Here is a 26,746-nt window from a genome sequence, read left to right on the forward strand (position 1 = left end):
ATAATATCAATAATTGCAGTAAGTTTATTAATTAAGGTTATGTTGATTTACGTTTGAAATACTGAAAACCTTTTTTGCTGAATTTGAACTTATACTGTCAAGAAAACATATGACCAAAAATGTTTTGAATCTCTTTCACCCATTGTAATTGTAGGAAATCCATCACTTACCCTGGATTCTTTATATGTGATTTATTGTGTAAATATTAGATAAATTTTGTTTTTCCGTGATAATGCAGATTATTTTCTTGTGGATATTCATGCTTTAACTTTGTTATGACAAACTGTCTTTAGCTCACTAAGTAAGTTTGTAGTTATATTTCCAGCCTTACTTATTCAGTATATTCATGCCATTATATACTAGTGCTCCTGACAGTATCATGATCATGTGGACACTTAATTTGTATAACACATAACATTTTCTTTTGTTTTTCATGAAGGATGATATTCTGTTCAGGCCTAACAACTTAACTTTGTGCACTACAGTGCTATTCATTATCCTGATGATACCTCTGTTGGTTTCTTTTTCTCTCAAGTATGTTTTACGTTTAGTATTGAACCTAATTCCTTTACATCTGAGGCTGTGTGCATCATGTGAGATGATTAGATGATTCCGTGCATGATTATTTTATTCCTCATATCTTCACCTTATATTAGAATTTTCGATATTTTCTAAACTAGATCTATATTCATACACTTCATATTTCTCTTCTGCTATTTCTTTGAACAGGTGATTAGGTGGGAGAAGTCTTCTAAATGCTTTTTTATTTTTTTTACTTTGACCCATGTAAAAGTTGGGGTCATGGGTTTTGTAAACAGCATAAGTTCAAACTCTTCAAAGAAAGGCTTTCAGTATTTCATAGGCAAGTTCTCATTTGAAATTCATTACCATTTTCCTGGAGGAGGGGAGGGTGAGGGTATTGCATTTGGGTCCATGTGTATGTCCGTGTGCACATCTTTAAAAAGTAATAAATTGATTAACATGAAATTTTTGAAGGAGGTAGGACCATAGGATGTTCCTTCTTAAATCTGGTCTGGATCACTTTGAAACATTTTTATAAATGAGGTGTAGGGCATTTTCTCAGTTTGTTGAAAATAACTGTGTAAAAAGTGATTGTATTAGGACAAAATTTCAGGCACACATTGAAACCAAAAATATCTAAAGATTTGCTGGGTGGTGAGGGTGTGCAATCTCTCTGATTGTTCTTACTTTAATTCTGAAAATGTCAAAGTTTAAACTCACATTTAGAATATAAATGTCTTATGTGCATAATGAATCTTTATTTAACTTAGAGATAAATTTCAGTATTTAAAGCTTGATTTGTTTTAAGGTTCTGCATACAAGATAAATGTCTTGATAAGCTGATTTCTTCAAAAGTAACTTCTTATTTACAAAACAAAGATTTTAAATACCACTTACTATGTATAAAATCTACCACTGAGAGTAAAACAAATGTGATTATTAAGTGTTTTTTTATGAAAAAAGGTTTAGCAATTACAAAACAAATTTCTTATACAGCTGTTGTTAGTTTAGACAAGCATGGCAGGTGGCTTTTGCACTTATTAATTCAGTGTGCTAATTATCACATTAATTTTGATAATGAATGAGAATATTAATATTAACACACCATAGTTTGTGTATACAAACCTCAAGTTTAATTATTTGGATATGGGTTGGTAAAAGGACAAATGTCTCAACCTTTCTATAGGGTTACACTCAAAATCTAATAAAGTTACATTATTTGATATGTATGTCAATAAGCTTGGTATCAAAATTTAGTTTTTGAAGCAAATTTTAATATTAATTAGGTTTAACTTGTAAACTTTGAATAGGAAATATTTAGATAAGCTTCCAGTTTTCACATATATCATGTGACACTTGTTAATTCTGAATTGCTCACTTAAACATTCTTCCTTCCCTATATCAGCTTTTGAACTTGGATTATAATTACAAAGGTATAGTATGGATATTGCTGAGACATAATCTAATTTTACATCCTTCAGGTTTCTTGATTTACAGGAATGTAAACCAGAATGTCAGACCCACATACTGCCTTTCAAAAACAAAAAGTTGATAATTTCTCTGACATTTGCTATTTTGTTATTTATAACCAACAGAAAGAGAGGAATTTCATTTTCTAATTTCCTAATTTGAGTTATTTAGGGTACAGCTTCAAAATTGCTATTACTGAGCTCAGCTTAGCCAACTAAGGGAATTATTTTAATGCACACTTAGCTTAATTAGAAGGCCAGTTAAATTATAATAGTTATATGACATGTATGATTTGTACTTGTTATATTTTGTGTTCAAATTGAACATATCAAATGGATGAAAATTCAGTGAAGTACTAACAACAGCAACTGACAAAAATTATGGATAACGTTTACTAACACTTCAATCATTTGAAAGCAAATAAGTATAAAACCAACATGTTAGGTACTAAATTAATTTTCAGGTGAGATACAAAAATAATTTTAAGAAAAAGAATAAAAAAATATTAATTTTGTGTATGATGTGTACACACAATAAACTTCTATATTATGTAATTCAAAACTGTAACTTGAGCTGTGCATTCATTGGATGATTTCTGTCTTGTCACACAGGTTTAGTAGATAGACATGGTTCAAAGAACAAAAAACTATAAAATTAAATAAAAACAAATTTCAAAAGATCAAATGGTTGAGGTATTTTGCAATCTACAGGAAGTAAAACGATAATTTAGTTTTATTTTGTATTTTCGGTGGTGGTTACAAGTCAAATGGACCAAGTTCATGTAATGTTAGGCAAGAGAAAAATAACATAAGATGTAAAGTTTTACTGAAAAAACTTTCTTTTTGTATATTAGACTTTAGAGGTTATGTGAATTTTTTGAAATATTAAAACTGTAAAGTGAAAAGAAATATTCTTATTCTTCGCATGAACATTGCCTAGCATTTTGACATGTCATAGTTTGATTGAGACTGAATTTGGCATTTCACAAACATTTTAGCAATATATTTGATTTTTCTGTGGACAATGGACTTCTACAGTTGACTATAAATTTGCCACATTTCATGAAGATATACTTTGTAAATTTGGAATTATAGTCAATCTTACTTCTTCAGTCTGGGGTTGACCCATTGGACTGACTTATGTAGATTTAGTTATTTTATTCAAGTTAGCTGAAATTTTTGTTCTTTACAGACTCAAACAAAAAAACCAACATTGTTTAGGTGTGTAGCTCTTAAATACATGTACAAGTAGTTTGTATCTCATTTATAACACACAGTAAGCTTTGCTGTTGTGTTTGCGATAACACAATTCTTAATCGGATATAATAGTTTTGTAAGTTTAAAAGAAATCTGTGTGTATGTGATTTATATGCAAAACTTAAATATGGTGCATTTTTATTTGAGAAAAAGAATCTGTGGTTGTGAAGTATCTGTTGTATGATTTATGCAAACTGTTTAATGGAACCATGAAGTGTAAAATGTATGCACATATATTGTTGTATCTTCTAAATATAATGCATTTTTTTACTTCTTTATCTCCTCTCTGTCCCTATAATTCTACGGTGCTGGTGTCTGCAGATTCTGAGCTCTCCTCAGGTATTCTTTACTTCTGTCTGTGTAGTGCTTGCTTGAAGTAGGGTGCCATCTAATGGTGATCAGTTGCTTTTTCTAATGCTCTTATGTTTGTTTGTATTGCAGTCTTTTGCCTCATTTGTTTGCATTATGATGTATTTTTTGTTGTTTATACTTTAATTTAAGTTAGTTTGGTTTCTAATTCTGCCTTTTATTTGATTGCATGTATAAAAAAAAAAGTGTTTCCATTACCACAGGAGGGAAAAGTTAACAAGTCTGTTTAATCTACATACATTTAAAGGTAATTTTTCAGGATTATTCATCCATTTTCTAGGAACTATCATCAGAACACCTATAATAAATATTTATATACTCTAAACATCAAATGTAGTTTGCAGCTGACATTTGATGCATGGCTCCAGTAGAAAAATATTACTTGTGTTTAATCATTGCAACCAGTTTTTCTCATTTGTCATTGTTTAATATGCTACAGGAAGTTTGCATTTTGCTAAGACTGTTTTTCACAATGAAGTTAACAATGATTTACCTTGATAATTTGAGTGGATGAAATTTGAAAAGTTTTTTTTATTAAAACAAAAATTTTATGGACTGTAAAACTTCTGAAGAATATTCTTTTTACATTTAGTATTTTAATAATAATTTTAGTAGTGCTCTTCAGTATTAATCTAATGTAAATTAATGAGGAACAGTTAAAACAATTGTGCTTTGACTTGAATGTCTAAAAATTAATGGATAATTAACAAATACTATCTGTGATTGCCATATTAGACTGAAAATAGAAATAAAGCCCATGAGTTCTAGAATTTTATTGTTATGTTCTGTGCTAAAGCCTCCTGCTAGTACAGCATTATGTCTACAGATTTATAGTACTAAAATTAGAGGTTCGATTCCCCTCAATGGGCTCACAAGATAGCTCGATGTGGCTTTGCTATAAGAAAACACACAAACACACACTTTGTGCTAAAGTAATAAAATAGTTTAACAGAAGCTTCAAAATTTTGGTGAGTTGTTGACACAATAGATTCTTGTAAGCAGCTCTCTGATAAAGAGTGTTGTTTAACAAATGGCAATTTACTTTGGTCAAATTATCCTTGACTTAGCACTTTTTACTACTAGTTGAATACACTGATGTAGAATTTGGTTATATATATGCAAAAATTCATATTTGTCCCATAGTATTACCATTCTCACCATTAAACAGTAAAAAAAGATGATGCACTGACACTATTAATTCCCTTGACTATCTTAAACACCTCAATTAGATCTCTGCTAACTCTTCTTTTATCAAGAGAAAACAAGTTCAGAGGTCTTAACCTATCCTCATATGATAACCTTTTCATTCAAGATTTCATTCTCTGAACCCTTTTCAGCAATATATTGTCATCTTTTTAGGTAGGTGACTAAAGACTGAACACTGAATTCCAATTGTGAACTAACCATTGAACTAATCAATGATCTGTACAATGTCATACAGTGACCTTTTTAGACTTATATTCAGTATTTCTGTAGATACAACTTGAAATACTATTTGCCCTGCCACTAGCAACAGCTTATTACTTGGATAGCTAAAAGACTGATAAACTGGAACATCAAGATATATTTCTTTTATAATGCTGTTAAGGCTATTACCATCAAAATTATACTCTTAATTTAAATTATGACAACCCACCTGCATTTCCTTTCTTTTGTATAATTAAAAACCATTTGCCATTTATTTGTCCAACTCTCCAAATAACCTAAGTCCCTTTGTAAGGCAATAGCATCCTCCTCACAGCTAGCAACACCCAGCTTTAATGTCATCAATAAGTGTAGATAATTTGTTCATCATTCCTTCAAAAACAAAGGTCCTAATACTGAGCAACAGTTTAACAGAACTTCATCTATAACAACCTTCTGCTTTTTTTTACATCCATCCAGTTTTCTGTCCAGTGAGCTAATCTATCTCAAATACCTAGAGAGACAACTTTTGAACAAGTCTTTTATGTGGCACGTTGCCCAATACTTTCTGAAAATCCAGGTACACTGAATCCACACTTGTATCCTCACTCACATATGTACTCATGTTTGTTTTTACTGAGTCACAAGAAGTCCAGTGCTTATGGTTTTAAGTCATAAAACTTTTGAGAAGCACGTTTGTACACAAAAACATATATTTATAGTTCACATACAGACTATTTGTAACAAATAATCCTGCTGATTATAAACTTAGTAATATAATTATATACTTTTGCCAGTGAGAATTGTATTATACACAGTTGTTAGAGATTATTAGGAAAAGTATTTGGTAAATTGGAATTTAGTAAACAATATCAAATATGGTTTTGAAATGATAAGGGCAGTCACTGAATATTTCATTTCAGAATTTAGTATAGTGCAGGAAATACCGAAGCTGGACCAATAGGTGTTTTGTTGTCCTTAAATTATATGTATATGCTACTCCTAACCGTGTAGTCTGGGAATAAATAATCAACACTAAATACAAATAGCTGATTGATAATACTTGAAGGAAAGTAGAATGCAATGCATAGATTGTGACTTCGTGGAGTGAAAATATAGTGGATTACACAGGATTTAATTATATTATAATTAAACCATAAAAGTAGAATGTGTAATAAAGAAGCTCATGTTGTAAAGCGTATTGGTGAATTTGCACAGTAAAATTTGGAGATGGCTTGAAAGAGCAGTGACAGAAACTTTATTGCAAATGTGCAATGTTAAGTAAGCTTATGTACCTCATGATGACATAAGTTTGTACATTTGTAATAATTTTTTCACTACATATTCAAGCCATGTACAAAATTTATTTTCTAAGAAATAGGCTCATTGTCATCAAACTTACACAGTATTTAACTGCTTATACTGTAGTTAAAGCAAAGAGGTAGGATGTGTAATATATAACTTCTCATAGTAAAAATAGTAGTGTATTGCACAGTAACTCATTGTTTGTACTGTAGTTAAAGCATGAAGTAGAATTTGTAAAAAATAACTTTCTGTAATGAAAACAGTTATGTGTTACCTATTATTAAGTTGTTTATATGGCAGTTAAAGCAGAGAAGTAAAGTATGTAATGTGTGTGTGTATATATGTATATATATAACTTCCTGTAGTGTGCTACACAGTATTTAACTGCATATAAAAATAGTAGTGTGTTACACATTAATTATACTGTAGTTAAAGCAAATTTGAATGTGTAAAATACAACCTTCTGTAATGAATTACACAGTACTTGACTGCATACACTGTAGTTAAAGTAAAGAAGTAAGGTATGTGATAAACAACTTCATGTGCTTTTAAGTAATTACAGATTTACAGTATTTAATTACACATGCATTTACACATTACAAAGTACAAGCATTATGTATTTGATAGAAGGATTGGCTGCATAGTTTGAAACTATAATAATGATTTTAATATTTGTTTTTTATTTCTTTCTCTTCATGTTGCAGTTTTTAGCCATGGTATAGTGGCTATAGTGTTTTTCAAGTACAAATGTTTAGGTTTGTCATCTCTTGACTTATTTGTGATCTAATTACAGTTTTGACTGGTGTATTTGACCACACTAAAAGTCTTATAGATTAATTTTTTTCTAATCTTACTTAAAAGAATTTCAGTTTGAGGGTAGGTTGGTAGAGATCTGATGAGTAATAAAATTGAATTGGATACACACTTACCTCATGATTGATATTGCTGGTGAACAAAACATAGCTAACAAAAAGGGAAAAAGTTCTAACTAATTTACTTTAATCCTGCCTAAAAGAATTTCAAGTGCTTCTGCTACTGAGGATTCCCCTTTATTTTTATCCAGAATGAGTTTTATTAACTTGAAATATCAAAAATGAATAGCTAATGTTAATAAATTCTGATAAAATTTTTTTATTTATGTACAAAAAGTAACATATCAGGGAAGTAGTTAATTTCATGTTTCAGTACATAAGAAAAGAAACCTACAGTGATTAAAATGCACTGCATCATTAGTTGGGGATCCATGCTTTTACTAATATATCAAACCTTAATCCATTTAATATCTCACAATGATTGGCCAGCTTAAAAGATTTAGTCCTACATTATTTAACCAAACCAACAATTCAAAATAATATTGACCCATAAAATTAGTAACAACAGATTGCATTCAGCAGAATAGTAGCTTCTTGTGTTACTTTTATAATATCTTCATTAAGTGTTTAATACAGCTAGGGCTCGGTTGTACTAATTGTGCTGTTATGGTGTTAAGTAATGTCCACAGAACCATAAGCAGACTTTTTTCTGAACTTTAATAAATAATATTTTTTTGTTAAGGCTATGTGCAATTTTTCAGATACTAATGAGTGCCACATTGAAGGAACTTGTGACCAGATATGCCATAATACTCCAGGGTCTCATGAGTGTAGCTGTGTTGGTGTCTATCATCAGGAAGGAAAACACTGCTATGGAATTAATGGTAAGTTCATACAGTATAGTTGGGACTTTGCATTTTTGGGTAAAAAAAGCGTAGAGTTATGGACTATAATGACTTCATACAGTGATGGGCTCAGATATTTCATTATGACATAATTTTCTTTATATGTATTACACAAAATGTAATGTAGTAAACTCTCATGTGCTCTATATGCAACTAGAAATGCTATTCTTGAAAACTGGGTTTTACATTCTCTTGTAAACTGAACATTTGTTTTGAAGATTCACATTTCTTTTAAAGTAAATTATACTTTCAAATTGATAGCTCAGATATATACTAGCTTTTCTGAAAATTAACTAGTTTTAACTGTCATCACATTTCCCTTTTGTAAAACTGCCAGACTGAAATGTATCGACATGCTTACTGTGTTTTTACCCTCATTTTGGAAAACTATTGCACTGAAATTGTACCTACATTAACATTATATTGTAATATAAGCTACAACCTGCCAAACATCTGTGGTTCTTTTTGTGCCCTTGGTTTGAATTTTCCTTATTTTCATCATGATATTTAAGATACATTTTCTTGCACACATTATATGTTAGATCAGTACATTGTGGTCTATTTGAAAAAAACTTTACATAGTTGGACAGACAAGCTTGTGTTAACTTTATTTAATAAAATTACAAGAAAGTAAACAATAAAGTAATGTTATTTATAATAGTGTACAGAGTATGAAACAAGTTATAAACATTCAATGTATGACATGATTTTATTAGTGCAAACAAAGAAACTCACAAAAATGAAGAATAAAACCTGTACTGAAGAAAAAGTAGGCAAAAGGTGTTCAGAGCAGTCTGTGAAACAAAGTGAAGCTAATTTATTGTGAAGCTGCAGTGAGGGCATACTTGTTTCAGTGTGCAGAAATGTCTGAATGCATGCTCACAAAGTGATAAGCATATGGTTTTGAATGAATTGCATGTGAACATTTTATACCTAAATAAGCAGAGAAAACCCATAGAAATTGTATTTAATGTAGTGTTAGTATTCCTTAGGAAATTACACATGGGTTGAGTGTTTGTGTGAAATAACTTACAAGTGAAGAAAAAACAAACTAAAATTAAAAATGAAGCCAGATATCATGTAATGGTAATGATATTGTTCCATCGTGTATTATGCTCATTGCAGTGAAAAGTTTGGCTGAGCATAAAACAGGTAAAGTAATTCTGAAATGAAAGCCAACATACAATTCTGACTCCTTGGACAAACTTCTTTCTAACAATATAAGATTTGTAGCATGTTTGACCAAGAAATTTGTGAGGAGTTCTGGACAGAAAAAAATCAAATGTATTATTTGAATAGATTCATATTTTGTAAAATTGCTGAATTAAAATAGCTCTTATTTAATGTATACGTCTGTGTATTTCACTGTTTGGTGTCTAACAGTACCAAAAACTTTGCTATGTTAATTGTAGAAGCAAACATTTTGCTAGATTTAAATGTTTTCTTCCCCTAAGAAATCCTAGTTCAATTCTAAACTAGTGACTTGAACTGCTTGAAGGTTATGAAGCTTGGCATACTGTCACAAGCTTCTAAGATTCAGCTAATATAATTATTGTTAATAGATTTTAATTTATCCATTTATTATTATTTTTATGTTATTTTTACCATTAAAAATCTATCTTTGATGTTTGTTTTTACATTATCTAATACTTAGATCTTTTTATTTACTATCACTACACCAGTCATTTGAAGGCTATAATATCCTTAAATTTATATTACTTTATAATAGAAAGGTTATCCTTCTGATTTTCTTAATAATGCCTGCAAAATTGTGTTCTTTTCATTCTTGACTTCTGGACTTGTCTTATTTTTCAACATGTAATTATGTTTATTTATAGTTCCTGAAGATCAGCCTGCAACCCTTCTATATGCTGACTCAGATCATCTCTATCATATTTACCTAAATGGAACTCTTGTAGAAGGTGCCAGCAAGACCAATGTGCCTGAAAAAACATCATTGGACTTTAATCACAGAAATAATTCAGTATGCTGGGTAAGTCAGAGTACATCTTTCTTTTTTTTCTTCTTCTCCAAGATGCTATTAATTTTTACACAGGGTGGTTGACTTTTGAAATGAGCTGCATTCCAGATTGGTGGAGGCACAAAATTTAATAGAGTGCAAGGAAAGATTGGATAAATACATGAGTAGTAAGAGGGTGGACACTTTAAAATTTTATAAATTTATGAAATCTTAACACACACGCAAGAAGATTCAGATTTTTTTATAGCAGCATGTTAATAAAGAAATATGATTAATTACTAATTCATAGAGCATATTTTAAGCATCATTTATGTACTTAAACTAGCTGAAATTTAATAAACTTATTACATTCTATTCTTTAAATATAATGGTAAAACATTAGTTAAAATATAAGTAATAAAATAATCTATTACTTTCAGTATTTATAACCTATGTGTATGTCATCTTGTGATATAAATTGGCCATATGAGTATGGTAATGCATAATAACATTTTTAGGACAAAGGTGATCAGAATGTAAATAAAATGTGGTATTCTTAACATCAGAAATGATATCCATGCAGACAAATTATAAGTGTGATCTTAAAAACAAAAGAAGAAACCTTAGACATGATACCACAACTTGAATTTTAAATTTATGGTTGATTTACTGACTTAACCCTAATGCCACAGAGTTTTAGTATCTTATATTCAAAATTGTATTTTGCTACTTTTTTTTTATGTTATACCAGTTAGAATAGATAAAGTCTTAGCTAGTAATCTATAATTTATTAGTATACAAGTTTTAAGCTCTTAATTATACAAGACAGTATTTGAAGAAAATTATGAATTGCCCATAGTGTGACATATTTACTCTGAATATGCCATAATTCCTATTTTATCCCCCATTCCTTAAAAAAAAAGTATGAAATTAAATCTTAATTACTCTCTATAAAATCATCATTGCTCAGATAAACCACATTTATTATAGTGTTTAACTTTGTTTGATTACAAAGTTATCAAATAGAAAATCAGATTTTTCTTGCCACATCTACCTGTCATCTCCTCTCTTTCATAATTTGTTAATATTTTTATCCTAAATTGAATTATGCATTAACTTATAACCAATAGAAACTCGAGGTTTTCATTTATCAAATGGCATATTATATAACATTATGTTCTAAACAGTTAAATGTCAGTTGCACTCAGAGTACCAACATATTTCCCATGAGAAAAATTAATGATTTGCGTGGATAAGTTTGTAGTGACTCTTGTCACAGAGTTGGAAAGCTAAAAAAATTTTGAGAGGTAAGGGAATTTGTATACTTTCTGCATGTTGTTAGTTTATATTATTTGGAGCATTATTAACTAAAATAAAAATTACAACCTGCAATACTATGAGTAATTTAAAAATTAAGGTTAACTCTCTCTGCAAACTCAGAGTAAGAAAAAAGAATATTGATTAAGTATTTTATTTCTTGTTTTTCATGTTTATTCTTTATGTTTAATTATAAAAGTAACTATAATGTGAAAATAGGGATATTTTAGGTTAGTTAAGAATAGGTAAAGTACAATAAATAATAATAATAATATGATAAAAAAGTTTAACAAGGCACACCAGCTGCTTGTACTAGTTGTAGTAGCTCGTGTATAGTGTAATTTGACAACGTAACATGATCTGTATGTGTTCTGAATGATTTACAACTTATTTTGGCACAGACAATAGTTATTCATGGTTCATAGGCAATCAAACAATAAAATTTAAGTATAAACAGATGTATACTGTTACAAACTTAGAGCTACTTGGGATAAACAAATGTAGTTTCAATGCATAATACAAAGTTATTCTGGAGAAAAAAAAATGGTAATTTTGATTTTTTTTTGGTGGTTACGAAATCAGTCATATTGACCAATCTCATTTTGGATTATGGTAGAGAAAATGAGAGATGACCTATCAAGTTTTACTTAGAAAAACATGTTAAATGTAATCCCTGAGAAAGTTGGAGATTTTTGAGACAAAGAAAAGTATTTTTAGTTTTAACATGAAAATTACTTTTCACACAGACTATTCAAAACAAATTCTCAATATACTAGTGAACAAACCTTTATTTTATTTTATTAAAAATACTTCACTAAAAAATATGACTTTTTGTGTGTTAAAGAATTATAATATTAGCTGAAATAGTGCCAAATTTTGTGAAGATATACACTGTATTAAAAGAAGTATTAAATCTGAAAATACTTTAAATGAGTACAAAGAGATCATATGGTCGGTCACATAGACTGACCACATGTTGAGGCAGTTAAAGAGAAATTCTGCTTGTGATATTCTGTTTGTCTGTAAGGTATGTAAAAGTATTATATCTTCTTCATTATATGTGTTGGTTAAAGAACATAATAATTAAATAACAAACATAGGACTGTTTACTGTTGCATGTTCTGTGGATAACAGCACATGTTAGGTTTTGCTGTGGCTTGAGATGTACACATGTTGATAGTTTACTCATCTATTCCACTACATGTGAGTTTAAAAGCAAGAGGAAGTGATGGTGTTTACAAACTTAATAAAAAAAAACTTCACAGTGTGATTAACTCTTAAAATGATTAATCATAAAAATTAACAACTGATCAATGCTTTTTATGATATAATTCTAATTTTTTTCACTTTAAGGTTTAAAGCATTTTGTAACAAACTTATTCTGAACCACTTGAATGGCATCTTCAGAAGGAAGATATGACAATACTTTCTTTTCCACAGTGACACAGTGATATGTTTATGGACTTACAGTGCTAAAAATAAGGTTTTCATACTTCACCATTTTTTTGTACAGAATATCGTAACACTTACTCACTGTTATTTAGTTTACTTTGTTTGTACATAGGAGATGTTTATGATCTGAGAACAACTGATTAAGAATTTTTATTTAATTCATTAATGTCACTATTCTTAGCTATTTTACAGTAGTAATAAACATAATGGTAAACTTATCAACTTATAAAAAAAAAAGGGTGGTGGTGGTTCAGTATAATACATGGCTTGTTAGAAATTGTCAAAAGAATACTACCATATCTTGTATTCATATTCCTGATTGAAACTCCATCAGTGCAAGCTATTACATTGATATTTCCATTTATTAGATTGATATCAGTTACACTCTGACAGGTTGCTCAGAATAATTAAGAGATAATCAGTTTCCAGTGTGATATCTTACCTCTTCTCATAAAAAGTTTTTCTCAACTTATTTCTACTGGTGCAAGTGATGTAAATCTTGACCCCCCCCCAGGAACTAGGGAAAAGATCATGCTTTTGATTATCATTATTCCAATTTTCCCTGTTTGTACTTATGGCACTTGCTATTATTTTTCTCATAGTGAGGATTTGACTCTAATTCTATTACCTTGTCTTGTATTTGACTTACTCTGACCACCTCTCTTCAGGTCAGGGCTGATGGAGGCCAGACTCCTTCAATTTGCCCATGTTTGGCAATCCATGAGTTTTGAAAGTCATTCCAGAAAATCTGGCCATCTACTTCCATTTATTGTCTCATAATCTCATTTCTATCCCTCCTTCTCAAGATCTTGTCTTTATTTTTTTGCCCACCTGATTCATTCCAGGTGCTTTTATTTTCACCATTCTGTGGATATATGGCTGCTTTTTACTTCCTCTCAAAGCATCTCAGTTCTACATCTTTAGTTTCTTCTCAGTAACACTAGTTTGATGGGTTTATTTGTTAAAGTGGAGCAATTTTTTTCCTCAGCCCACACAATATTTTTGGTTCATCTCGGAGTATTTTCCATTACTTTCTCCATCAAGCCTTACGTTCTCCATTTTAGTTGTGAGCTATGGAATGTCTTGTATGCAGTGTCTCATTGCCTCCTTTTCCTACTCTGTGAGAGTTTCTCTCTCTTTTGTGGTATACCAATGTACCTTATCTGGGATCCTGTAGATATCCCTCATATTCTTCCTCTGACCTAAAGGTCTGACTTTGATTGGTGGTTGTATCTCGACAGTTCTACTCTGGGTGTTTCTTTTCCTCATCTAGAATGTCACCTTTTAGAGATGATTGTTTTTCTAGATGGGGGTTGTATCCTAACATTAAAGAGGTTTGTGGATGATGGTGTTTTTCAGAGTTATCTCTCCATATCTATCTTAGAACTTACTGCTCATCATCAGGCTTTCCTTCACTTTTTGTAGACTCCTAGGGATCTGTTGGGGATTATTCACTATTATCTTCCTATGATAGTCTCGTACATCACCAGGCAAATAACTCTCGGTATATAAACATGTGGTTTCTCACATTATGTTTTGTCTGTTGGGCACACTGATGTCCAAGATCTAACATTGGTTATCCTGCCCAAACAAGATTTTTTTTGTAGTGTAGTCTTCAGATCTACTTCTTCTCTGGATTTTATATGCTCTGTGGAGGATCCTGTTTTGGATGCTTTTGCTACTCCTCTCAACATACAACTTTCCTGATTTTGGACACCTGTCCTCATACTCTTGCAGGAGCAATTATTGCTGTTGGTCAGGATTGTTCAGGTTGGTATTTGTACGTATATCCTCATATTCTTCTCCTCCCATATGCCCTTGCCATACTTCAGACCACTCTACGTAGTGTTCTGCTGCTTGTTACATATTGCCCAGCTCATACATGATTTTCCTTTCTCTTCCTTTATCTCTGATATTCTTGTATCGGCTACATTCTGGTGTGCATCATCTATCTGTACTTTCACATATGACTTGATCCCTCTTCCAAAAAGCATGATTTCTGCATGTGGCCTCATTCATTTTCTGTAGTGTTCTTTCTTCTTCCAGGTACATGTAACACTTTTGATCTGACTTAAGGGTTTTGTTGTCCTTTCCATACTACTCTTTCTCACACACCATCCTATTTGCCTTGACTTTTTGAAGGAGGCTCGTCAGTTTTCACTATTTTGGGCTATATTGATGACATTACTGCCATTTATCAGCTCACCAGTTTTACCTGTGTTTTCCAGTTACAAGTCTTATCCATGTTGCTTTGACCCTTCCATTTTTTTCCTTTCCTTGCTGCCTTGCCTCCCTTTCAGAGTAGTATTCCTGTGTGGTCCTCCATGTTTTTCTCATTCTCCATTGAAATGTTTGTCTTTATGCTCATTATATCACTTTTCTCTGAAGTCTCTGTTTTTGCTGTTGTTGGTATGTGAACATTATCATCCTAATATGTTCTTGATTGATGTTCATCACATTTTGTTCTCTTTTTCTCTGTTTGTTTCTTTATGTCCAAGATTTTGGCTACTTGAGAGGGGTACTTTTACCTTCACACCTTTTTTCCTTCCATAGATTACCTTTCACTGTTATAATTGTTCAGATTCCATCCACCTCTTTTGATTTGTCATAGCTCTCCAGTGATTTATGATATATGCTGCTCCCTTCCATGGTTACCAACTTCATTTGTTTCTTCTGTGAAATTCTCATCTCTCATGTGACATTTTTCCCTTTTACCCTTCAAGATTGAATTTTGCATTTAATTTGTCTGGCATTTTCTCCTGATGATGATTGTCTCCCTTTTAATGTTTTCTTCCTGTCATATCCATCATCTTACCTTGCCTCTAGCTTCACATTGTCATCTTCACCCAGGAAACATTGTCAGTGTTGTAACTGTTTAGTTATGTGTGATAAGCACTTTGTTCATTTTCTTTTTCTTTGCAAGGGCCTTTATTGTATATTTGGATCCTGCTCTAGTGAGTGCTGCCTGACCAGGTACACTTTGTCTTAAATCTACACTGTATGACCTGTGATCATATGTTGTGCTAAATGGTTGTGATGTTGGTACTCTTCCTACTATGGACCTGTTGTACAGTTTCCAGATGCCACCAGGTGTTGTTTGATTGAATCTATTAATGTGTTCTCTATACTTTCAAAATACAATTTTATAATTCATATCCAGGCCATACTACACGTACTGTTCAGGTGAAGTGTTCCCCAGGCCAACTTGTAGGCATAGCATATAAACTTCTGTTTCATAAATACGTTCATCTCAGACTACACACTCAAGGACTAATATGAGTAAGACAGACAAAGATTTGAGACTCTTCTTACTATAGACCAGATGTACAATTCCAGATGCTACCAGGCGTTGGTTGATTAGCTCTTTCATTGCTTTTCAAAGTATGGTATTGCAGTAAATCATTGTACTGCCTTCAGTACTACAATTCTCTAGACTCTCCAATAAATTTTCCTCCTTCCTTTTATATGAGAGTCCTTATGACTTACCAGTTCCTAGCCACTGGGTATTGGACCATAGAGACCTGTCTTCCTAAATGTGTACAATAACACCCAATTGAGATTAGGTCAGTGGCATTCTGCTGGTGTAGTTGGCATGACGCACTTCCTGTTGCAGAACTGATTTATAATTCCAGATGTCACCAAGTTTTGGATATAGCACTCCACTTCATGTTGCAGTTTTCCCAGCCAGCTGAATCACTCCTTCTTACAGTCAGTTCCTGGTGATTGGATGTTGGTGGGAAATGGAAGAGCACATATATCTTCATGTGTTTGAATGCTAACCTCCTCCTACTGCAGAGTGGATGATAATCTACAATGCTGCCAGGCTTTGGGTTCAAGATGCAACCTCAAATAGTGGTCCCTCTTTCTACCATCTACTAGATGTTGGTTCCTGGTGGATGTCCCATTGTTTATAGCTGAATAAAACATGAATTCCTGCATGTTTAAAGTTGGGCACCCTCCTTTTACTGTGAAATAGATGAAAAATTCCTAATGCTCCCTAGACCAGAGAAGAACACCCACCTGGGCTATACTCCTTCCTATCATCTGATAGATATTATTTGCTGGTGAATCTAGTATTGGTTGTGTTGGAGGTGTGCACTTATTGGGGCAGGATTCTGGTTAGTGAAACTTCTCTTCCAATACCTCTCTTCTTAGGTGAAAGTTAGAGGAGCCTATAGTGGACCTGATGTACAGTTCTATGTGCTGCCAAGTGTTGATTGGAGTGAAACTCTCACTTACAGTCTGTCACATCCTAACTGCTCTATACCAGGGGATTACAATATTACTGTAATTTTTTTCAGGATCTTTCCATGTTTCTGTCCTTTGTTGGCAATGCATTACTAATGGTCAAGAGCATACGTGGCTCACAACTGGTATAGTCTCTCACAGGTATGTTGATTTTAATTTCTTCTCATACCCAGTAGTTTTCTTTTAGGCACTTCCAAAAGAAAATGATCTAAGATCATCTTCTCACCAGTTTTACACTGGTTCATTGTGGAATTTTAGCTTTTCATGAGAAGTGGTAAGATATTGTATCAAAAGGTAACATTTCCCTAAATTGAAAATATATTTTCAATAGTTATTTAACTTCTCTTACATTTCCCAACCATCCTTCCACTTTGGTGTCATTTAGTTTGATCTGACCAATCTTGAAGTGGTTAACATGTGCAAATATGCAGAAATAAGTGGGAATATCGAGGTTAGTGGTGAGGAAAAACTGGTGCCAGCAGAGGGAAGTTTAAATTGAGAAAGATTTTTTGTGAACAGTTTAGGAAAATGTCAACTTTCTACATTTTAGCTACAAAAAGTTCAACCATTATTATTAGGTAATATCAGTATAGCACCTCCAAAGTTAACTTTTGTGTAAAACCAAGTGTCTAGTTGGTCTATCATATGATATGGCTTGCACATTTCAAATTTATAAATGTGTTGGTTTAAAAGTGAAGGTAGTATAGTGTATTCTAAATTCATAACAGTTAAAACAATGGCAAAATGTGTAAGGAGACCAAGATTGATCGTTAAACTTGTCAGGATACTTACAAAGACATGTATGTTTTGATGACTTTGAGAGCAGTACTTTCCTTGAAGTTTATCAAATATAAGTCATTGCAGAATGGCTACAAATCTTGAAAGTGTAATTGTCAGGATGTGGACTTGCTTTTAAACAATCAGTACAGTTGCTGTATATTTGCACATGGTAGTCCAGAGATGCACAACGTATGGCTAGCAGGCCAAATTTGGTCTGTCAACTCATTCTGTATGATCCATGACATGAAATTATAAGGTACAAACTTAGAATGTTTCTTTTTAAATTGATGGAAGTATTTTGAACTCCCAAAGAGAATTACTTGTTTCATTCATTAGTTTTAAATGCTATGTTACTGTGCAGCTATAGACTCAGTATTGCATCACACAGGGTTCAACAGAGGTAGACTAAAACAGTCATAAGATTGTTAGCTAGTTTCAGTGAATGCAGTTTTTTTCATACTGTGTATCTAACTTATATTATAACCATTACAAGCTCAGTAGGTTTTCTGGGTTGCATACATTTGGCAACATAAACCATTGTTATATTATGTATGATTGTATTACAGAATGGTGCAAACAGCTCAACAAGTTTGTGGATGAAGAAATATTATGCTACAAACACATTCAAATTGGCCCTAACAAAATCTTGAGTTGTGCACCTTTGTGGTTGATCATTGTTGACAGTCCCATAACATAACTACTATTTGACGAACATAAGCTCAAAGTAACTAGATGGCATCAGCTTCATACTTGAATCAACAGTTCAGAGCAGGGGACAAACTTGCAAGGATCAGATTTTATAAGGGTTGGCTTTTATGTCAGATGACAAATTGTATGGTCTTCTAATTCATCATCATAGAACAAACTATTTTCAGTGGTGTCAAGAATATAAGTTGGTTAAACAACATGTGAGCAAATGTTGTACTCACAGATGAATTATATTTCACATAGTAACAAGATATGAGACAAGTATATGTTTGAACAATGCCCAGACAAAATCCAATCCAAATTTTGTGGCTGTTGTAGCATACTGACTTAGGCAGCAGTCACTGTTGGTGGCTGTATTGATGTATATATGTTACTGTATGGTAATATGTATGTCATATGGCATAAAGTCACAGCTTCACAACAATTAGTGTTACCACATTTAGGTACTTTTGGGCAGAAATTACTTCTGATCATTGATTTCTTACATCTTGACATGTTCAGCTGCTCATCAACCTCCAGAAGGATGAGAGTATCGAGCAAATTGACTGTTCTGTTTATTTACTTGATGTGAACTTAATTGAACTCGTGTGGGTTGCTATAGGAAAACGCTTGACAATACATGTTTCAATGGTGTTGATAAACTAGAAGCATTTGTGATTGAAGAATATCCCAGATCTATGATTTATTTTAAGAATGCCAATGTTGATATATAACTTCTACTAGCATCTAAGACAGTCTTATGCTGATCACTACCAGCTACTAACGTTTTGTGTAGCCAATGCAAGGGTTGCTATATTTCATTTCAACAATAAAACTAGTGGGTGAATTGTTTGAAACTTCATAAAATCTTTTACAAATACATGTGGTCTAAGAAATATGAAGCCTGCTACTTTTAATAAATTTAGTTTGTTTACATTGTCACCTTTAATATATTGAAAAATTAAATTAGAAAATGGTATTTATAAGACATGGTTATTTATTTGTTTCAAATTTGAACTATTTATGTTGTAGTACATTATTTTAAAATCTTAAAACTTTTTATCATCCATAAAATGCTAATTTTGTTTATTTAAAAATTTTTAATGACCATGTACTTTCCTTTGGTTTCAAGTCAGTTTTAAATTTTTTAACAAGGATTTCATGTATATATATATATATGTGTGTATGTGTATACATACAAAAATCTAATTTTGTTCTATAAATTATTTTTATTTCAAGTTTGTTTTGTAACAGCCGTACCTTTCTTCATTGTGCTGAAAAGAAATGTAAGGGTTACTTCTTACATTTGCCACAAACTCTCTCATTCCTGTTTGAGTTCACTCTCATTTTGTCCAATCCATGTGCATTTCAGTGTTACTGTAGATATGATAGTAAGAAAGCTTTTTGGTATTTGAAGATATGTTTTTGAACTCTTAAACAAATTTATTTCAATACATGTTTTTGTATGTTGGTTCCCTGTACAGACAAAACTTTAATTTGTGCTACCAGTGATTATGTAATAGTTTGCAGTACAGGTAGTTTGGATAACTCTGCCTGACTCCAGTTACAGTATACATCACATTACAAGAGAATAAGTAAAGGATACAAACACCATAAAGTCTAAAGAAATTGATCCTGCAGCACTTATTCTAGGTCACATTCCTCACATTACAGGCAAGAATTGGAAATAAAATTTAAACTCTTAAATATATTAACACCCCAGTTGTTAGAATGCCACAACTTCCTATATATTAACACCCCAACTTTGAGAATACTACATTTTCCTCTTATTTATTGAGACAATGTGTTTAGTCTGTTTCACAACCAACATATGGATTTTATTGTTGTCACTTGTACACTGAGTTTTAACACACATAAAAAGCTCTTACAGGAATAAAAACTTCCTTTACCAAGAGAATTCAGACACAGCAAGTTGCGAGTCATTTGCTAAAATCTTCACTGAAATCAAGAAATTGAAGCACCTCAGATTTCATCTAAGGTAAGATTCACTTTTATGCATGATAGTTATACATATTCAAAAATGTTATATTCCTAAAGATGAATAATTAAACAAGATTCAGTTATTGAAATTAGTTTTCATCGGTTTTTTTTTTTTTTTTTGTTTATGCACCCATATATCACCATTATACATGGAGTGATATCTTTCAGTAATATAATGTCAGAAGCATTTAAGATTTATGTATAAGCTGTCTGTATGTATTAGTTCCACCTGCTCCTTACATAGCATAATAATTTCTTGCATTTATTTTTAGTTTCCTGGATATCAAGAATACAGAGATAGATTAAAGTATCTCTCAACACCAGTTTGGATATCATGCAAAGTAAGATGTATGTTTTTTTTTGTATAACATGTATTTAGTGTTTAGCTTACTTTTGGTGATAAATGTGTAAATCAGATTCATCAGTTGTACCTTACACAAATCAGTTTTTGTTTTATTTTGCAATTTTGCTTGTATCCATACATGTACAAACAAAATGTATGTCTGTTAATTGTATTCTTAATGTTCAGTCTCAGTAATTCAAATGCATATGTATTATGTTTTCATTGTCAGCTGAATATTAATAGTATATTCATTTTCTTAGATGGAAGATATTTCAGTGCTCAGGAGAAAGAAAATTCTTTCCTCAGAAGAAAGACTAACATTGTTTTTTGCTTCTTCTTCTGAAGAAGAGAGTCCATCTGAATTGAAAAGAGCCAAGACAGATAAAACTGGAGAGGAGCAAGAATCAGCATTGCTGGAATCACTTTTGTCTGAAAAGCCCAACTTACCTTAAAGGAAAGAAGTCTCTCCTCATGACCACCAACAATCTGAGGTTACTGATCTTCCCACAACCAGCACTATTTTAACTTCCAAAACAGCCAGCAGCAACAAGATAAAATAAATGTCCCTGGCCTGTGGTGTAGAATGAAAATGGGAAGTTTTCAATGCTAAGTAGCCCATATTATTGGGGGACTTCATCTGAAGAGAACCTGTTTCCCATCAAGCAAGTAGCTATTAGACTCCTCCTGTTTTTTGTTGTTGTTTTTTTTAAAGGATTGTTACCAAGATTGCTCAAGAAACAAACAGTTTTGCACACCAGGAAGGAGGAACATTTAAACAATGATGTCAGGATGAAGAAGAAACTGCTGAAATATGGTGATGCTACTCTGGGAGAAATTTTGGCTTTCTTTGATATAACTATTTCTATAGACATAACTTACCATCTGTTATAAATTAGTAGTCTACCACTCCTTCACTTCATGTTCCCTGGTTTTCTACAATATTTTCCAGAGAAAACTTCCTAGCTGTTGCTTACTTCTATCTGTTGTTAATTCTTTTGTTCTTTCCAAACAGGTAACTAAAAATGCCAAATACAAACAGAAGGTCTTCCATTTACAATTATTTGAATCTCTCATGAAACCATTAATTCGAAATAAAGAATGGCCTTCCTTTTTATCAAGTATCCATTCACCTGTTCTGATAGATGCACAATAATGGCTCTCACTCACCTGAGAAGCATTTTCAATTTGTTGAAGAAAGAAAAAAGTTGCAGATTATACCTCCACACAGGTTTAATCAAGTAGACTTGTAAGCAGTGAAAGATTCATCTCTCTGTAAGTACTTTGAAGAGTACCATACTTTGAAGACTCTTCAAAAAGATTAACTTTTCCTTCTACCAAATGTAGTCAATATGTTATGATTAGAAAGAAAAGTAAAACTTAGTCTGATTCTTTTTGTTGGCCATTCTTTCATTTTCTTAAAATCTAAAATTTCTTTCGGAGAGGTTTGGTGTTTATAACACTTTTTTTTACACTTTTACTCAGCACTTATGCTTCAATATTTATGCTTGTTTTAAATACAATTATATTTGTTAATTAGTGTTTTAAAACTTGTTGCACTTATCAGCCATGAAATAATGAAAATATTTCAACAAATATTTTTGCAAGAGCACAAATTAAATTTTTAACTCCATTGAATTGTATTTATTATACATTGCTGTGCTCAGTTTTATTATTTTTATCATATTTCATGTTTTTGTTTCTGCTCAATAATTATGTATGAAATTATCAATATTTTACTGAATAATGTACCATTTGACTTATTCATTTTCAGATAATTGTTTGGTAACAGTTATTAGCTTATTTTTGCATTTGTTTAAATATGTATAAAGTCTTCATTAACACATTCATGAGCAGTGAACAAATGTATATTTTGTATATTAATATATAAACTGATGTGATTATAATATCTCACTGTAGCTTTTTTCTTCATATTTATTTTTGCATGTAAGCAGAATTTGTATACAACCATATATGTTCCTCTCAGTGCATAACTTACAACAATTTGATATTGTTTATCCATACATTGATGTTCCTTGTATATATATGTTACCTTGACTTGTAATTTTTATATACCTTTGTATAACTTTATTTTTTGCAGCCTTTGCAGAATATCAGAATAAACTTTTTACATATCAGTTGGCATGTTTTAATAATAAAACATCAACAACAGAAATGTGGGCCTTACTAAGTAATGATAATGAGAAAGAAAAATATAAAATATTTACAATAAGCCTAAAACTATGAAAGTGGTATTAGTAGTATGTTATCATATTCTAAATAATAAATTTATTATGAACTAAATATAAAAATCCCAACATTACTGAACATAAAAGTGCTAATTTAAATGCAAAAGAATATAAATAAATCATAAACTCTCAGTTCAGAGCACTAAGCCTAATCCATGTAAAGACCATGTACTCATCATGCAATAGACCTAACCCTAACTTTTATGGATTATCATCTTTCCTGAAAATATATGTATTTTGAGTTAATTTTTCAATATAGTTATTACCATAATTGGATATACAATATAGCATGATTTAAATTACTATAGAAAAATATTAAGTCACATAGATCCAAAGAAGATTTTTGTATGATTTGTAAAACGTGAGGTACAACGATTGGAATAACATGGTACTAAAATTGATACCTTTAACTAGGATTGGCTAAAAATTTTGCAACTGAGGTTTAACATGTCCAGACACTGTTTTATAAAGGAAAGAGACTAGAAAAAGGTTTAGATGGCACAACCATTGTTCAAATGCAAGGAATCCCCCCCATTAGAGGTGCTTATTTATAATCCCTAACATATTTTGAAATTGTTTTTATTAAATTTGTCATCAAACATTTTTAAATAATGCAGTTTTGCACAACTAATTGGATGTTACAATAGTATTAAAAAACTAAAATCTGAAAACCAATAAAAGGTAAATTATCTATTTTTTCATTTCTCAGATGTGATTTTGCTCTCTCAGTAATAAAAAATGGTCCTGGTAAGTAAGGGGTTAATAAACCTTTTCTGACCACTTATTGGGCTTCAAGATCTTTGTTATCAAATGACCTTCTTTTGGAGAAGAACTACAATAGAATGCATTTGTATATCAAATCACCTGACTGGTCAGTCACTTGACATTTATTTTGTTTTAAATGCCAGTCAGTTTGTTTGAAATTACTTATGACCATTTCATAACAGCAGTATAGAATATTCTGATTTCATCATAATGTGGTTAGTGAATTACAACAAACAAGTAACCATCAGGGTTTCCACACTATATCTTTTAATATGACATATATCTCTTTACAAAATCTGGCAAGTTTTCAGTAAACATTACAAGTCTTTGTACACACACACACACACACACACACACAAAAAAATCAGTTTTTTTACAATATTTTTATTTAAGGTTCAAATGTGAGTATATGGAATCATATGGCTGACTGCTCCAGTGCAAACCAGTTTTCATGTTAAGATTAAAAATACCTTACGTTATCTGAAAATTTTCTGATTTCATTTATACAACTTAAAATTTCCTAAATAAGTATCAAATGTATTTTTTTCATGTAAATTTCATATTTTATCTGTTATTTTCTCTATCCTAACTATATGGTTTTGGTTGACTTGATCAACTTTAGAACTATATAAAAAATATGAAATAATTGTAAATTAACCTTTTTTCTCTCTCTCTCTTTCTAGAATAACTGAAAACTGTAACAGGAAACTACATTTTGTGTTCTAGGTAGCTTAAGGCTTGTAACTATACATTTGTTTGTACTTAAGTTTATTGTGTTATTGCCCTTTGTAACATTTTACCCTACAATACTGATTTATTAATAGTTTGTGGTAGAAGATAATAAATATCAGATATTTTATACAGAGAAAATGAAACAAACTGTGGATATGCATTTTGGAGATTTTAGATATATAAGTGCAATATTCATACTGCATGATAAACAAACATTTCCTTCTCTGCATGAACTTCATCTTACATTCCAATTTATTACAGTGCAACTCAGACTGATCTTGTAAATTCATAGCTATATATCAATTAGAAATACTTTTTTAACTCATCTGATGTTTTTTGTGTATCACAGTTGTACAGTTTGGTAACTGCTTACCAATTTTTGTGCAGATAAACATAGTAAATTTGTAATTGAAATAAATATTCTTTCTACATTAAAGGACAAGTCCAGTGCATTGAGTTCATGCACAACAGGTTAAATAGTACATAACTTGAAATTTAGTTTTTCCTTTACATGCTACAATATATTATATAGAATTAGGAAGTCATAGGTGAGAGGCAGGAATTTGTGGAAATTGGATGCTAATTATTTCTAAGAGTAAGCATTTAAGTTAGAACTAAAATAAGCCAACCAGTTTTTATCAGTTGCATTTTTTTTAAAGATTGAAAGTACTAAGTGTCAATGAAAACTAAAATAAGATAAGGTTTTTATAGATTTTAAGGAAAATATGTTGTGATATGTAGAATGCAGCACTGGTTCAAATTAAATGTTTGTGATTTCCAAATACAAAGTTTATAGTTTTGTGTGAATTAGAAACTCAAATTACTGATATTGGCAAGCTAGAATATAAAATATGAACCTCATATCTTTTCTGTTTATTGAGATATAACTTATCTACTGAATCAAACACAGTGACCCCACTCACCTCTTTCCATTTTTAGTTTGGTTTGGTGTTTTATGGTGCAAAGTAACTAGGCTTTGTGCTCCATTTTTGGAAGTGGTATATTATATTCATTTACTTCAATGTATGATTTGAATAACTAATTTAAAGCTCAGACTGTCCCCCTACTTGCTTTCTCAGCCATTTTAAAGTGCTTGGAAGCCATGTCATTCTTTTGAACCAAGTAGGTTTTGTCTTTAGTCTACTCAAAAGTACATATTTTTCAGACAAAGTACAACTTAGTTGCAAAGCTTGACAAATTATAGCAGAATTTTATGGTATCAACATAGTTATTGATGATTTTTTAGTTATTTCAAATAGATGTATAAAATCTTAAAAAAAAATTATTTCAATTCACACCTTCCATGTGCAAAATTTGAAAAGGCTTAGCCATCTATGGAAAAAGGCTATCATAATTAAAAGATACAATTGTGTATGATACTTATTTAATACTTTGTGTTCTAAGAAAAATAAGTTTAAAAACGTATTTATAAATAGTCATAATATATTTAATGTATAATAATGAAAATGTGACTGTATTTTAGGAAATATTAGTTTTCTAAAGCACAATCAAGACAGGTCACTTTGTAAAGAATAAAGGTTAGTTTTATATTATTGGATACAGTCATGTGAGTGCATGTGGTACTGTGTTAATGCAAATTCCAGGCATGACTGGAAGGTCATTTTAATAAATATATATAAATGTATAATATTATGAGATTTAAACTATTTAGACTCTACATTTGTGTTATAATTTATAGTCATTCTAGAATGAAAAGGTATAAATTATATTTATTTCCCAATGTTTTAATGGTGGTAATGGGGCCAGTCAAATTGACAGACCCATATAGTTAGGGTAGAGAAAATAACAGACCAAACATAAAATTGTATTGAAAACAAATATTTGAAATATATTTTGAAGGTTTCAAAGATTACACAAATAATATTCAAGTATTTTTTGGATAAATAATAGTTTTTTTAATTATAACATGAATGTCACTATGTAACGAAACAGAGTAAATATTTTCACAACCAAATTGTTAGTAAAAGTATTTTGTTAAAACTGATTTTTTGTGAACAAAACTTGCAGTCTTTACTGAAAAATATTCCAAATTTTGTGAAAGTACATGTAGTGCATCAAAAGTTATAGTATAATACTTGTATATATTATACCAAGTCTGTTGCAAGGGGGTTAATGAGTACCCTCAACTATTTAGTATGAAAGCATGTTCTC

General features: G+C 31.1%; 1 protein-coding gene and 1 long non-coding RNA gene across 6 annotated transcripts in view; both read left to right on the forward strand.

Moving 5' to 3' along the window:
• The window catches only part of LRP1 (LDL receptor protein 1), a 253,189-nt gene that overhangs the window by 26,635 nt on the left and 199,808 nt on the right, over window positions 1–26,746 (forward strand). For 2 of the 4 annotated variants that reach the window (XM_076456983.1, XM_076456986.1), the window contains exons 6-8: window positions 3,570–3,587; window positions 7,900–8,022; window positions 9,882–10,036. In XM_076456983.1, coding sequence (XP_076313098.1) covers window positions 3,570–3,587; window positions 7,900–8,022; window positions 9,882–10,036 — 296 coding nt within the window. Of the gene's footprint in view, window positions 1–3,569; window positions 3,588–7,899; window positions 8,023–9,881; window positions 10,037–22,084; window positions 22,104–26,746 lie in introns of those variants that run through there. The other 2 variants (XM_076456984.1, XM_076456985.1) reach the window with 2 other exon arrangements.
• Window positions 20,350–21,435, forward strand: LOC143226233 (uncharacterized). Of its 2 annotated transcripts, none has more exons than XR_013014424.1 (3): window positions 20,350–20,486; window positions 20,761–20,836; window positions 21,092–21,435. It is a non-coding gene; the product is annotated as an uncharacterized LOC143226233 (long non-coding RNA). The 2 variants fall into 2 exon arrangements; XR_013014423.1 differs by having other exon boundaries at window positions 20,761–20,829.

The sequence above is a fragment of the Tachypleus tridentatus genome, chromosome 9 (assembly GCF_004210375.1).
Source record: "Tachypleus tridentatus isolate NWPU-2018 chromosome 9, ASM421037v1, whole genome shotgun sequence".
Classification (NCBI taxonomy): Eukaryota; Metazoa; Arthropoda; class Merostomata; order Xiphosura; family Limulidae; genus Tachypleus; species Tachypleus tridentatus.